The 14,030-nt window shown below is 46.3% G+C and overlaps 1 protein-coding gene across 1 annotated transcript in view; it reads right to left on the bottom strand.

The window, feature by feature from the left end:
- PREX2 (phosphatidylinositol-3,4,5-trisphosphate dependent Rac exchange factor 2) overlaps positions 1 to 11,034 on the bottom strand; it is an 867,640-nt gene extending 856,606 nt beyond the window's left edge. Inside the window, exon 1 of the mRNA XM_063923872.1 lies at positions 10,586 to 11,034. Within this exon, the coding sequence (XP_063779942.1) occupies positions 10,586 to 10,726 (141 nt within the window). The 5' untranslated portion in view covers positions 10,727 to 11,034. The remainder of the gene's footprint in view (positions 1 to 10,585) is intronic.
- Between the last annotated feature and the right edge of the window lie 2,996 nt (positions 11,035 to 14,030).

Raw genomic sequence — 14,030 nt, 5'->3', positions numbered from 1 at the left:
GAATCATATGCAGTGACAGTAGACGACATGTCCGTAATCGTTGTCAGGTCCTTCAGTCCGGACCAGATGTCAGCATCAGCAGTCGCTCCAGACTGCCCTGCATCACCGCCAGCGGGTGGGCTCGGAATTCTGAGCCTTTTCCTCGCACCCCCAGTTGCGGGAGAATGTGAAGGAGGAGATGTTGACAGGTCGCGTTCCGCTTGACTTGACAATTTTGTCACCAGCAGGTCTTTGCACCCCAGCAGACTTGTGTCTGCCGGAAAGAGAGATCCAAGGTAGGTTTTAAATCTAGGATCGAGCACGGTGGCCAAAATGTAGTGCTCTGATTTCAACAGATTGACCACCCGTGAATCCTTGTTAAGCGAATTAAGGGCTGCATCCACAAGTCCCACATGCCTAGCGGAATCGCTCCCTTTTAGCTCCTTCTTCAATGCCTCCAGCTTCTTCTGCAAAAGCCTGATGAGGGGAATGACCTGACTCAGGCTGGCAGTGTCTGAACTGACTTCACGTGTGGCAAGTTCAAAGGGCATCAGAACCTTGCACAACGTTGAAATCATTCTCCACTGCACTTGAGACAGGTGCATTCCACCTCCTATATCGTGCTCAATTGTATAGGCTTGAATGGCCTTTTGCTGCTCCTCCAACCTCTGAAGCATATAGAGGGTTGAATTCCACCTCGTTACCACTTCTTGCTTCAGATGATGGCAGGGCAGGTTCAGTAGTTTTTGGTGGTGCTCCAGTCTTCTGTACGTTGGTGCCTGTACGCCGAAAGTGTCCCGCAATTCTTCTGGCCACCGACAGCATCTCTTGCACGCCCCTCTCGTTTTTTAAATAATTCTGCACCACCAAATTCAAGGTATGTGCAAAACATGGGACGTGCTGGAATTTGCCCATATTTAATGCACACACAATATTGCTGGCGTTGTCCGATGCCACAAATCCACAGGAGAGTCCAATTGGGGTAAGCCATTCTGCGATGATCTTCCTCAGTTGCCGTAAGAGGTTTTTAGCTGTGTGCGTATTCTGGAAAGCGGTGATACAAAGCGTAGCCTGCCTAGGAAAGAGTTGGCGTTTGCGAGATGCTGCTACTGGTGCCGCCGCTGCTGTTCTTGCGGTGGGAGTCCATACATCTACCCAGTGGGCTGTCACAGTCATATAGTCCTGACCCTGCCCTGCTCCACTTGTCCACATGTCCGTGGTTAAGTGGACATTGGGTACAACTGCATTTTTTAGGACACTGGTGAGTCTTTTTCTGACGTCCGTGTACATTCTCGGTATCGCCTGCCTACAGAAGTGGAACCTAGATGGTATTTGGTAACGGGGGCACACTGCCTCAATAAATTGTCTAGTTCCCTGTGAACTAACGGCGGATACCGGACGCACGTCTAACACCAACATAGTTGTCAAGGACTCAGTTATCCGCTTTGCAACAGGATGACTGCTGTGATATTTCATCTTCCTCGCAAAGGACTGTTGGACAGTCAATTGCTTACTGGAAGTAGTACAAGTGGGCTTACGACTTCCCCTCTGGGATGACCATCGACTCCCAGCAGCAACAACAGCAGCGCCAGCAGCAGTAGGCGTTACACGCAAGGATGCATCGGAGGAATCCCAGGCAGGAGAGGACTCGTCAGAATTGCCAGTGACATGGCCTGCAGGACTATTGGCATTCCTGGGGAAGGAGGAAATTGACACTGAGGGAGTTGGTGGGGTGGTTTGCGTGAGCTTGGTTACAAGAGGAAGGGATTTACTGGTCAGTGGACTGCTTCCGCTGTCGGCCCAAGTTTTTGAACTTGTCACTGACTTATTATGAATGCGCTGCAGGTGACGTATAAGGGAGGATGTTCCGAGGTGGTTAACGTCCTTACCCCTACTTATTACAGCTTGACAAAGGGAACACACGGCTTGACACCTGTTGTCCGCATTTCTGGTGAAATACTTCCACACCGAAGAGCTGATTTTTTTGGTATTTTCACCAGGCATGTCAACGGCCCTATTCCTCCCACGGACAACAGGTGTCTCCCCGGGTGCCTGACTTAAACAAACCACCTCACCATCAGAATCCTCCTGGTCAATTTCCTCCCCAGCGCCAGCAACACCCATATCCTCCTCATCCAGGTGTACTTCAACACTGACATCTTCAATCTGACTATCAGGAACTGGACTGCGGGTGCTCCTTCCAGCACTTGCAGGGGGCGTGCAAATGGTGGAAGGCGCATGCTCTTCACGTCCAGTGTTGGGAAGGTCAGGCATCGCAACCGACACAATTGGACTCTCCTTGTGGATTTGGGATTTCGAAGAACGCACAGTTCTTTGCGGTGCTACTGCTTTTGCCAGCTTGAGTCTTTTCATTTTTCTAGCGAGAGGCTGAGTGCCTCCATCCTCATGTGAAGCTGAACCACTAGCCATGAACATAGGCCAGGGCCTCAGCCGTTCCTTGCCACTCCGTGTGGTAAATGGCATATTGGCAAGTTTACGCTTCTCCTCCGACAATTTTATTTTAGGTTTTGGAGTCCTTTTTTTACTGATATTTGGTGTTTTGGATTTGACATGCTCTGTACTATGACATTGGGCATCGGCCTTGGCAGACGACGTTGCTGGCATTTCATCGTCTCGGCCATGACTAGTGGCAGCAGCTTCAGCACGAGGTGGAAGTGGATCTTGATCTTTCCCTAATTTTGGAACCTCAACATTTTTGTTTTCCATATTTTAATAGGCACAACTAAAAGGCACCTCAGGTAAACAATGGAGATGGATGGATACTAGTATACAATTATGGATGGACTGCCGAGTGCCGACACAGAGGTAGCTACAGCCGTGGACTACCGTACTGTACTGTGTCTGCTGCTAATATAGACTGGTTGATAAAGAGATGTAGTAGTAGTATGTATGTATAAAGAAGAAAGAAAAAAAAACCACGGGTAGGTGGTATACAATTATGGACGGACTGCCGAGTGCCGACACAGAGGTAGCTACAGCCGTGGACTACCGTACTGTACTGTGTCTGCTGCTAATATAGACTGGTTGATAAAGAGATGTAGTAGTAGTATGTATGTATAAAGAAGAAAGAAAAAAAAACCACGGGTAGGTGGTATACAATTATGGACGGACTGCCCAGTGCCGACACAGAGGTAGCTACAGCCGTGGACTACCGTACTGTACTGTGTCTGCTGCTAATATAGACTGGTTGATAAAGAGATGTAGTAGTAGTATGTATGTATAAAGAAGAAAGAAAAAAAAACCACGGGTAGGTGGTATACAATTATGGACGGACTGCCGAGTGCCGACACAGAGGTAGCTACAGCCGTGGACTACCGTACTGTACTGTGTCTGCTGCTAATATAGACTGGTTGATAAAGAGATGTAGTAGTAGTATGTATGTATAAAGAAGAAAGAAGAAAAAACCACGGGTAGGTGGTATACAATTATGGACGGACTGCCCAGTGCCGACACAGAGGTAGCTACAGCCGTGGACTACCGTACTGTACTGTGTCTGCTGCTAATATAGACTGGTTGATAAAGAGATGTAGTAGTAGTATGTATGTATAAAGAAGAAAGAAAAAAAAACCACGGGTAGGTGGTATACAATTATGGACGGACTGCCCAGTGCCGACACAGAGGTAGCTACAGCCGTGGACTACCGTACTGTACTGTGACTGCTGCTAATATAGACTGGTTGATAAAGAGATGTAGTAGTAGTAGTATGTATGTATAAAGAAGAAAGAAAAAAAAAACACGGGTAGGTGGTATACAATTATGGACGGACTGCCCAGTGCCGACACAGAGGTAGCTACAGCCGTGGACTACCGTACTGTACTGTGTCTGCTGCTAATATAGACTGGTTGATAAAGAGATGTAGTAGTAGTATGTATGTATAAAGAAGAAAGAAAAAAAAACCACGGGTAGGTGGTATACAATTATGGACGGACTGCCCAGTGCCGACACAGAGGTAGCTACAGCCGTGGACTACCGTACTGTACTGTGTCTGCTGCTAATATAGACTGGTTGATAAAGAGATGTAGTAGTAGTAGTATGTATGTATAAAGAAGAAAGAAAAAAAAACCACGGGTAGGTGGTATACAATTATGGACGGACTGCCGAGTGCCGACACAGAGGTAGCTACAGCCGTGGACTACCGTACTGTACTGTGTCTGCTGCTAATATAGACTGGTTGATAAAGAGATGTAGTAGTAGTATGTATGTATAAAGAAGAAAGAAAAAAAAACCACGGGTAGGTGGTATACAATTATGGACGGACTGCCGAGTGCCGACACAGAGGTAGCTACAGCCGTGAACTACCGTACTGTGTCTGCTGCGACTGGATGATAAATAATGATATAAAAAATATATATATATCACTACTGCAGCCGGACAGGTATATATTATATAATGACGGACCTGCTGGACACTGTCTGTCAGCAGAATGAGTTTTTTATAGAATTAAAAAAAAAACACCACACAAGTGAAGTCACACGACGAGTGTTTAACTTTTTCAGGCAATCACAATATAGTATACTATACTACTAACTATACTGGTGGTCAGTGTGGTCAGGTCACTGGTCAGTCACACTGGCAGTGGCACTCCTGCAGCAAAAGTGTGCACTGTTTAATTTTAATAATAATATGTACTCCTGGCTCCTGCTATAACCTATAACTGGCACTGCAGTGCTCCCCAGTCTCCCCCACAATTATAAGATGTGTGAGCTGAGCACAGTCAGATACGAGTGTTTAACTTTTTCAGGCAATCACAATATAGTATACTATACTACTAACTATACTGGTGGTCAGTGTGGTCAGGTCACTGGTCAGTCACACTGGCAGTGGCACTCCTGCAGCAAAAGTGTGCACTGTTTAATTTTAATAATAATATGTACTCCTGGCTCCTGCTATAACCTATAACTGGCACTGCAGTGCTCCCCAGTCTCCCCCACAATTATAAGATGTGTGAGCTGAGCACAGTCAGATATATACATAGATGATGCAGCACACTGGGCTGAGCAGTGCACACAGATATGGTATGTGACTGAGTCACTGTGTATCGTTTTTTTCAGGCAGACAACGGATATATTAAATAAAACTGCACTGTCTGGTGGTCACTGTGGTCAGTCACTAGTAAACTCTGCACTCTCTACAGTTCTACAGTACTCCTAAGCTCCAGTAAATCAGGTCAATCTCTCTCTCTCTCTTCTAATCTAAATGGAGAGGACGCCAGCCACGTCCTCTCCCTATCAATCTCAATGCACGTGTGAAAATGGCGGCGACGCGCGGCTCCTTATATAGAATCCGAGTCTCGCGAGAATCCGACAGCGTCATGATGACGTTCGGGCGCGCTCGGGTTAACCGAGCAAGGCGGGAAGATCCGAGTCGCTCGGACCCGTGAAAAAAAACATGAAGTTCGTGCGGGTTCGGATTCAGAGAAACCGAACCCGCTCATCTCTAATCTCAACCTTCCACTCTGCACATCTTCGGTTTGTTGAGTTACCTAGGCCTCGGCTTGTTGGAGGAGCCCGGCGGTTGCCCGGCCTGGGTCAGCTGCTGAGGGGCAAATAACTCCCTCTGTTCGGTCATCAGCGCCCACGTGTGGCCGCCAAACGTTGTGTTTAGGGGTTGTGGTCATGCCTCTCTGAATCTGGCAAAGTCTCCCCTTTGTACCCAGGCCCATTTCCGCTCTTGACAGCCCTGCTCATCTTTATACATTACCTGATCATATTAACAATTGCAAGACTGTTTGTGGTTTGCACCAACTCAGTGGAAGCCCTCCCATGGACAACAAGACTTTCTTCTAGCTTCCAAAATTACAAGCATTCACTGGAAACTGTTCAGACAAGCATATCAAATACCATAACCACCTATATAACCATCTATAGATGGCACTGCACATCGGGTACAAGCTCAGGAAGGTTTGCTTGATGCATATGGTGAAAACGGTTAAGCCTCTGAAAACTGAATTTCTGAGGTTTTAATGCATTTTTGGTATTGATGCATCCTGCTCCCAGCCTTGTCTTATTACTGTTTTGTTCCCAATTGTAAAGTGTGCTGGCACTATATACATAAATATTAATACAGTTTTATGCCCTAGTGTGCCAGTAAGGGGATATAATAAGTATTTTTCAAAATCACTAATAAATTGGTAAACAAAATATTTAATTCAGTTAATTAAAATTGTCTATGTCTTTTTTTATTTTTTTTACTCATAGTTAATTCGACAAAGCACCGATGAATAAGCAAATACTTGGACCTTTTCAGCACAGGGCGGTATGACTTGCCAGCCAAAGCAATCAGATGAGGCAGCCCGAGCAAGCTTCTGCAGTCCCGCTGCTTCACTCAGCAATACGTTTCTCAACAGGTGCATATGGCCTCTCTGGAGTCCGAGGGGGGGATGTATCAAACATCTATCATTCATAGAATTCATAGAATTCATATACTGTAGCATAGTCTATGAAATGACAATTAGAAGCCGATTGGTTACATATAGGCAACTTCTCCACTTTATCTGTCTCTGAGGTGTGATACATATCGCGCCCCCCCCCCCCCTCCCTCCAGTGTGCTTCAGCTCAGCTATTTTCAGGCCACAAATCCATGGCTTCAAATGACCTTGATCCCCACCATAAGATACACCAGTAGATCTCCAGACCAGCCGTGACAACCATGTCTTGCAGTGACCTTCCTGACGTGTACCATGCCATCAGAGGAGAATGTTCTGCAATAAGTGCGGAGCCCATTGCCATGTGAGTCAGGTAGGAACCCAGCTTGTCATATTAATGTAATTTCATGTTCTGTATGTAGAGACCCCCACAAGTTAGTTGCCTTAGGATACCCACAAACCTTAATCATGCCCTGTTTCAGAGACAGCCCCAGGCATAGGCAAACTATGCATGCCTAGGGGCACATGTAGCTTCTGCTGATTAAAATGATATGTGGCATGCCTATATTCTGTGTACAACTGTGGCTGTATCTGCATACAAAATGCTATGTTACAATGTATTCCTGGAAATCACCGTAGCGTAGCATTTTGTATGCTGATATAGCCACAGTCACACACAGAATATAGGCATGCCACATATCATTTTAAACAGCAAGAAGCAGAAGAAAATGTGTAAGGGGCATTACTGTGTTTTATCATGTGTATAAAGGCATTACTAATGTGTGGCATTATGTGTATAAGGTGCTCTACTGTGTGGCGTAATTATAGAAAAGGCACTACTGTGTGGTCTAATGTGAATAAAGAGCAATATGGTGTGGTGTATTGTGAATAATGGGCACTACTGTGAGGAGTAACATATATAAGGTAAAGTGATACTACTGTGTGATGTAACGTGAATAAGGGACACTATCGCACGATATAATGTGAATAAAGTTGCATTACTGTGTGGCAGAATTTGAATTGGGGGTACTATTGTGTGGCAATGCCCCTTCACAGCAAGAACACGGACCCTTTTTGGGCTGTGCGCAAAATGTGCGCACTGTTTCTATTTAAAATATAGGGGGTAGGAGGATCAAAATGAGGACTGCTATGGGTGAGGGGTGATGGTGCTGGGAAAGGGGTACAGGGTCAGAGGTGGAGGCAGAACTAGCGTCTGTGCTAGGGGGCACCATCCAAAAGCTTGCCTAGGGCAATATATTGGTTACGGTCGGCTCTGTCCTGTCTGTTCTTTACTCAGAACATTTTCTGCCCACCTTGAGTCCATGCAAACTAGTCCTCTGCAAATGTGGCCAACCTAGCAGAAATGTATGCAAACTTAGAGAAATCAAGGTGCTTGACTGGTCAAAAACTACACTTGCTCTGCAAATTGCTGTTTTTCACTTCATAAATAGCCCCTGCTACCCAGTAAGTATTTATGACATATTCAGGAGCTACACTGCATCATCGAGTTCTGGAAATGATGATATGGAGTGGACCACATAGAGCACTGATCTCAACATTATCGAGTCTGTCAGGGATTACATGAAGAGACAGATGGATTTGTGCAAGCCTACATCCACAGAAGATCTGTGGTTAGTTCTCCAAGATGTTTGGAACAACCTCTTTGCCGAGTTCTGTCAAAAACTGTGTGCAAGTGCACCTAGAAGAATTGATGCTGTTTTGAAGGCAAAGGGTGGTCACACCAAATATTGTTTTGATTTAGATTTCTCATCTGTTCAATCACTTTTTTGTTAATAGATAAAAATAAACTATTAACACATTTGCGCACTCCTACTACTTTTATTTGCGCTCAGAGGCGTCACTTACTATAAATGCACCCGGTGCCGGGGAAAGGGGTGGGGCTTTGTCAAAAAGGGTGGAGCTTCATCAAAGGGGAGGGGCTTCACATACCGACCCAGTTTTTTCGTCACTCTGTGGGTTCGGGAGGTGGGGCTAGCCTCCGGGGAATGCTGTGACTGCAGTGACTGCTCCTACACATTGTCAGGAGCCGAGTGCTGCACATAATGTAACAGTGCAGCACTCGGCTTCTGTCACTGATCAGGAGCCGGCAATTTGGTGTCAACCCTCGGCGGGTGACACCCAGGTGCGGGCCGCACCCCCCGCACCCTCCTTGTGACGCCACTGTTTGCGCTATTACTACTACTACTACTACTACTACTACTATTACTACAGGTACTACTACTAATACTACTACAGGTGCTGCTGCTACTACTACTAAGTACTACTGCTATTACTACAGGTGCTACTACTACCACTACTACAGGTGCTGCTACTACTACTACTACTATTACATCAACCACTACTCTCTTATTGGAACCAATCTACTACAAAATTACAAACTAAGTAGTCCCTTACACAACATACACAAATGCTTTACTGGAGGTATGCAAAACTACATCAATTAAAAAACAAACAAAAAAACACGTCAACCTTTTTCCATGTCGACCTTGCTCGTGTCGACCTAATGACCGCGTCGACCTATTTCAGGTGTCGGCCTAGTCACTGTGGAGCAATAGTGGTTGACCTAATGACTGTCTATCTAGTTACTGTAGACCCTATGATCCACACTCGATTTGCTGAAGGTCTGCTACATGTTATGGAATAATGTAATACCTTTTTTTTTTCCAGGTATTATTAACTGTCACTCATCCCTTGTAAAGCATAGGGGTGATATGCTTTGCACCTCTGTAGCAGGCAACCTGTGGTTCACCTTCCATACAAATGTCCTATTCTGCCTGGCCAGCATCATGCTAGGACTTTCACAGTAATTAGGAATCTGCAGGCACCCACACCTTATCTACAAGAAAACAGAGTACTGTATCCTGGGATCTCCATCTTGACTACTTATATATAAAAATACAACAAGTAAAAGTAAGTTACTAGTAATAACCCATTCACAAAACATAAATCCATTGATTCTCACATTCCATCTTTACGGAGGAGACAGACCTCAGATCTACTCAGCAAGAACTTCTCAATTCAGTCATACTGTATATTTATTTACATCCCCCTAATGCTGGCCATACACTTGTGCGATGCCCCGCGACGCGACATCGCAGGGCATCGCACCCGCAGTTCAGGTGCGATTAAATCGCACCTGAACTGCCAAAGTGGTTACCACCATGCGATCATGCGATGGATCGCATGGTAATCACGTGATGGGCACGTCACCGCCGAGTGGGAGCGGCCTCTGGACGCTCCTGGCGGGTGCCCATCGCACATCGCAGTGCGGTATATCTCATGTGGGTTTAAAACCACATGCGATCGCACTGCGATGCGAGAAATATTAAGTGCAGCACATAATATCTTGAGACGCGATATTCGACCGGCGTGCCCACGCATCGCGTTTCAAGGTACCTAAAATGTGCATACAATCCTTCAATTTCCTTTGATTTCTCTCACAGATGTGGTCGAAATCGAAGGATAGTACCGATTATCTGATAAGTGTATGGGCACCATAACAGTCAGCTCCTTAGAGAAGTGGCCAGGATGAGCCTGTGTCCATGCATGCATGTACCACAGCAATCACACTCTCTCTTTATTCCCCTCAGCACAATTGGGCACTGTGTGCTTTGTGTTGCAGAGGAACATGGCATTGCAGCACATTCTCACAGACCACAAAACAATCAGAGGGACTATAAATCACTGAGAGGTGAGAGCTACTTCTGAGTAATATTACCCGACAGCTCCTGTGATCTGAGAACAGCTGGAGAAGCAGTAATTCCAAATCCACATTTATATCTTAGCTAAAGGTGGTGTGCATCCCATTACATAACCAGCAATGCATAGGATGCTGCAAAATCACCAAAGCGACCTTTCAAATAATGAATCATATATTATAGAAGTATCAATGCATTATTAAAATTTTATATAGCATATTGTTTTGCATAACATTTTTATTTATTTGCTATAGTATTTGTTGTTTATATGTTTGAAATAGTTTCTTAGTTCAGACAAACTTCACCTAATGTCAGGGAAGTATTCCTGTCTGACCTGTGTTTATGGAGATCATTATTCACACCAGTCTATTCCTTTGTGTCACCTTTTGTTTCTTTGGTGCCTTCCTATAATCCCGTTACTTTGGCTGGCTGAGCAGCGATACAAGACATCCCCCATCCCCCCCCCCCCCCCCCCCCCCCCCCCCATCATCACACAACTCACCGAGACAAGGAACTCCAGAGTCCCCACATAGTCCCTCTCAGTCTTCCATAGCTCACTGAGAACACAAACCCTGAGCCGCAGCTGCCTCTCCAGGTCTCTGCCACTCTCCGCTTTGCCATCAGTCCTATGTTCCTCAGTCATGTTGCTGCTGCTTCTGCAGAATAGTCCTGATTGCCCACCAGGACGTTTGCACAGGGCAGAAAAGTTATCCAAAGTTTAGCCCAGTAGGTAGATCCTCTTATATTAGTGTTTTCTCTTCTTCAGAGGCATGGTTGTGTGTTACCAAACCCCTCCAGTTCCCTGTAGTGATGGGAGATAGAATAAAATAAATCCCTCTCAAAAATAAAAAAAACAACACTATAGAAAAGTTTCCTGATGCCTGCAGATATCCAGCCAGTGGGGTTGAGAGCTGAGGAAGAAATTTGGACATTAATCAAAAGATTGTATCCATGTGACTCCAGCCCTTCATCCTGGATCCAGCCTCTTTCCCCATCACCCACCCCCTAAGGAGATGTCCCCTCCTTCGTCCTCCAATGAATGGCAGGAAAGAAAGCAGAAACCTTGGGAAGTATAGCCTGCCAACAATGCCCAGCTCAATCACAGGGCAGGAGCTGTGACCAGGGGAGATGGATGTGAAGAGGATGTCAGCATCCAGTCCAAGCCATAAACACTGGTTCAAGTGTAGGGCAGAGTCGCCAAACTTCTCCCTGCACTCCTGGCCGGGATCTGACTTCTCCCAAGCAGAGAGAAACTGCAACCAACTTCCCAAACTGTGCATGAGCCCCAAGGTTTACATTCCCCAAATTAATCAGCGCTCCTGCAAATGTAACACAACACAGGAAAGAAAAGTCATTCTCAGCCCTGCAACATTAGCTGTAATGACGGGAGCAGGAAAATGCTAGCAGATGTGCCTGCACCCAGCAGCACGCAGGACCAGCACGGTTTTATGGCTGGCTTTTAGTTTCCCTATTAGTTTAGGAAACAGTGCAGTGAGCACAGTGTAAGTGAGTACCAGCTGTGTCAGACAGTTATGTAACCGCTTTGTAGCCACTCTAGTAACACTGAGACTAGCACTGTGCCCATAACTAGCACTGTGCCCATTGGGACAAAGGGTCTGATTCAGCATGGAGTGCAGGTACGATTGTGTTCTCATGCTGAAGCTCTGTTAAGTGTGCACACAAGTGAGATGCGGCAGAGGGCATCGCGGTGGCATTAAAGTGGCATCGACTCGGCATTGGGGGGGTGTTGTCCGGACAATGCAGGTGTGTCCGGACCATTTGTGGGGCGGGCTGTGGTGGCTGCGCGATGCCACATGCAGCCGCTGTGCCCCGAAACATGGAGGGTAGCCGCCTGCCATCGCGGCTAGGCAGCGTAGGCAGAGGGCTACACTAAACATGCGAAAGCATCACCGCCATGTGATGCTTTCGCATGTTTACAGGGGGTGGGGGGGATACGGCATGTGGGGCGGTCTTGCCCTGTGCTGGGCGTCCCCCTGCATGTCAGGGTAATGGATCGTCCATGCTGAATTGGACCAAAAGGCAATTGTGTGCATTGTAACCAGTGCACCTAGAAATGATGGTTCCACTTCCTCCCAGCACCAATCACGTTGCTGACTTTTTACTGTCATCTCCTGGGTGATATATCCATGAGCTGGAGAGAAATAGTGCACCGTGGTGTGAGTACAGTCAGCGCGATAAGGGTCTTTATTTAACAAATTCCACAGACCCCAAAATAAGAGTTCCCTATGGCCGCATATTATGGTGTTTTGTAAGGTATCCAGATGATAGGTTAAAAGGTCAATAAGCAGTAGGTCGACACCAAAGTGTCAACATGCATATGAACAACATGTTTAAAAGCTCAACAGGTTCAAACGGTCGACAGGTTGAAATGGTCCACATGACAATAGTCAGCACAGAATATGGTCGACATGAGTTTTTTTAATTTGTTTTTCATTTTTAGGACTTTTTCATACTTTACTATCCACGTGGACAACAATTCAGAGAGATAACCTGCTCGAAGCATGGTGAGCGAAGCAAGGCAATCGAGGGGACGCGGTGTACTAGTTAGGGGTCCACGTACTGGAAGGGAAATTTTGACACAAAAAAAAATCAAAAAATCATGTTGACCTCTTGATGTGCCGACCATTACTGTGTCGACCTGACGACCCTTTCTACCTTTGACATGGTGCATGTCGACCATTTGGTGCCGACCTAGACATTGTTGACCTTCTGGCTGTCTACCCACTGATCCTTAACCATTTGGAATGCTCTATTGGGACAAGGGGCCTACTTCAGATCTGATCGCTGCTATGCGGGCGATCAGATTCGAACTGCGCATGGTTATGCACCGCACTGCACCAGCGCTTCGCACGGCTACAACAGGCATCGGTGCCCTGCGACAGGATGGTGCGAAAGATCTGTTCACAAGGAGATTGACAGAAAGAGGCCGTTTGTGGGTGGCAACTGATCATTTTCAGGGAGTGTCCGGAAACACAGGCGGGCTCAAGCGTTTTCAGGGAGGGTGTCTGACGTCAGCTCCGGTCCTGAATAGCCTGTTCTCATCGCACTGGAAGAGTAAGTCCTGGGCTGTGCAGAGACTGCACAAAATCAGTTTGTGCAGCTCTGCTACACATGCGTTCGCACACTTGCACAGCGAAAAAACACTACCCCCTGTAGGCGGCGACTATCTGATCGCAGGACAGCGAAAATCGCTGCCCAGCAATCAGATCTGAATTACCCCCAATATGTCAAGAATCAGAACCCAGGACAAGAGCCAGTGCTGGTGAATGCTGAAGAGCTAGGTGAATGCAGGTATGCCTCATTAGGGAGGCAGTAAAAAGTTTGACTGTTTCTAGGTCTACCCCAAAAGGTCAACTTTCACATGTCCGACATGAGAAAAAAGTATATCATGTCGGTATAGTGACATCCGGCATCCCATCTGCCGGTAAAATATATGTATTCTAGCTTACCAAACTACCCCTTTAAGCTAGGACACTCATGAATTGCACTGGTTCTGTGGCTGATTAAAACCAGGTGAATTGCAGGCATGAAGTTAGCCAGCCACAGAACCTGTGTAATTCATGAGTACTGCATACCCTCCAACATGACCCGCCCCACTAGGTACAAAATGCTCTGTTTCTGGACTTCCCTCTTAATTTATTATTGCCATCACCTGTGAAGAAACATCATTTAACTAGTTCAACACAGGTGATGAAAATTATAAATTAAGAGGGAAGTCCAGAAACAGAGCATTTTGTACCTAGTGGGGCGGGTCATGTTGGAGGGTCTGGTACTGTAAGTATGGTAAGCCCATACCTCCCAACATGACCCTCTCCAGGAGGGACAGAATGCTCTGCTCCTGGACTTCCCTCTGAATTTATGATTGACCTCACCTGTTGTGAAACACCTTTCTTGTTCATTAACCTGTTCAGCACAGGTGCCAGCAA

The sequence above is a fragment of the Pseudophryne corroboree genome, chromosome 5 (assembly GCF_028390025.1).
Source record: "Pseudophryne corroboree isolate aPseCor3 chromosome 5, aPseCor3.hap2, whole genome shotgun sequence".
In the NCBI taxonomy this organism is placed as follows: domain Eukaryota; kingdom Metazoa; phylum Chordata; class Amphibia; order Anura; family Myobatrachidae; genus Pseudophryne; species Pseudophryne corroboree.
This window is presented reverse-complemented; position numbering and strand designations above follow the sequence as displayed.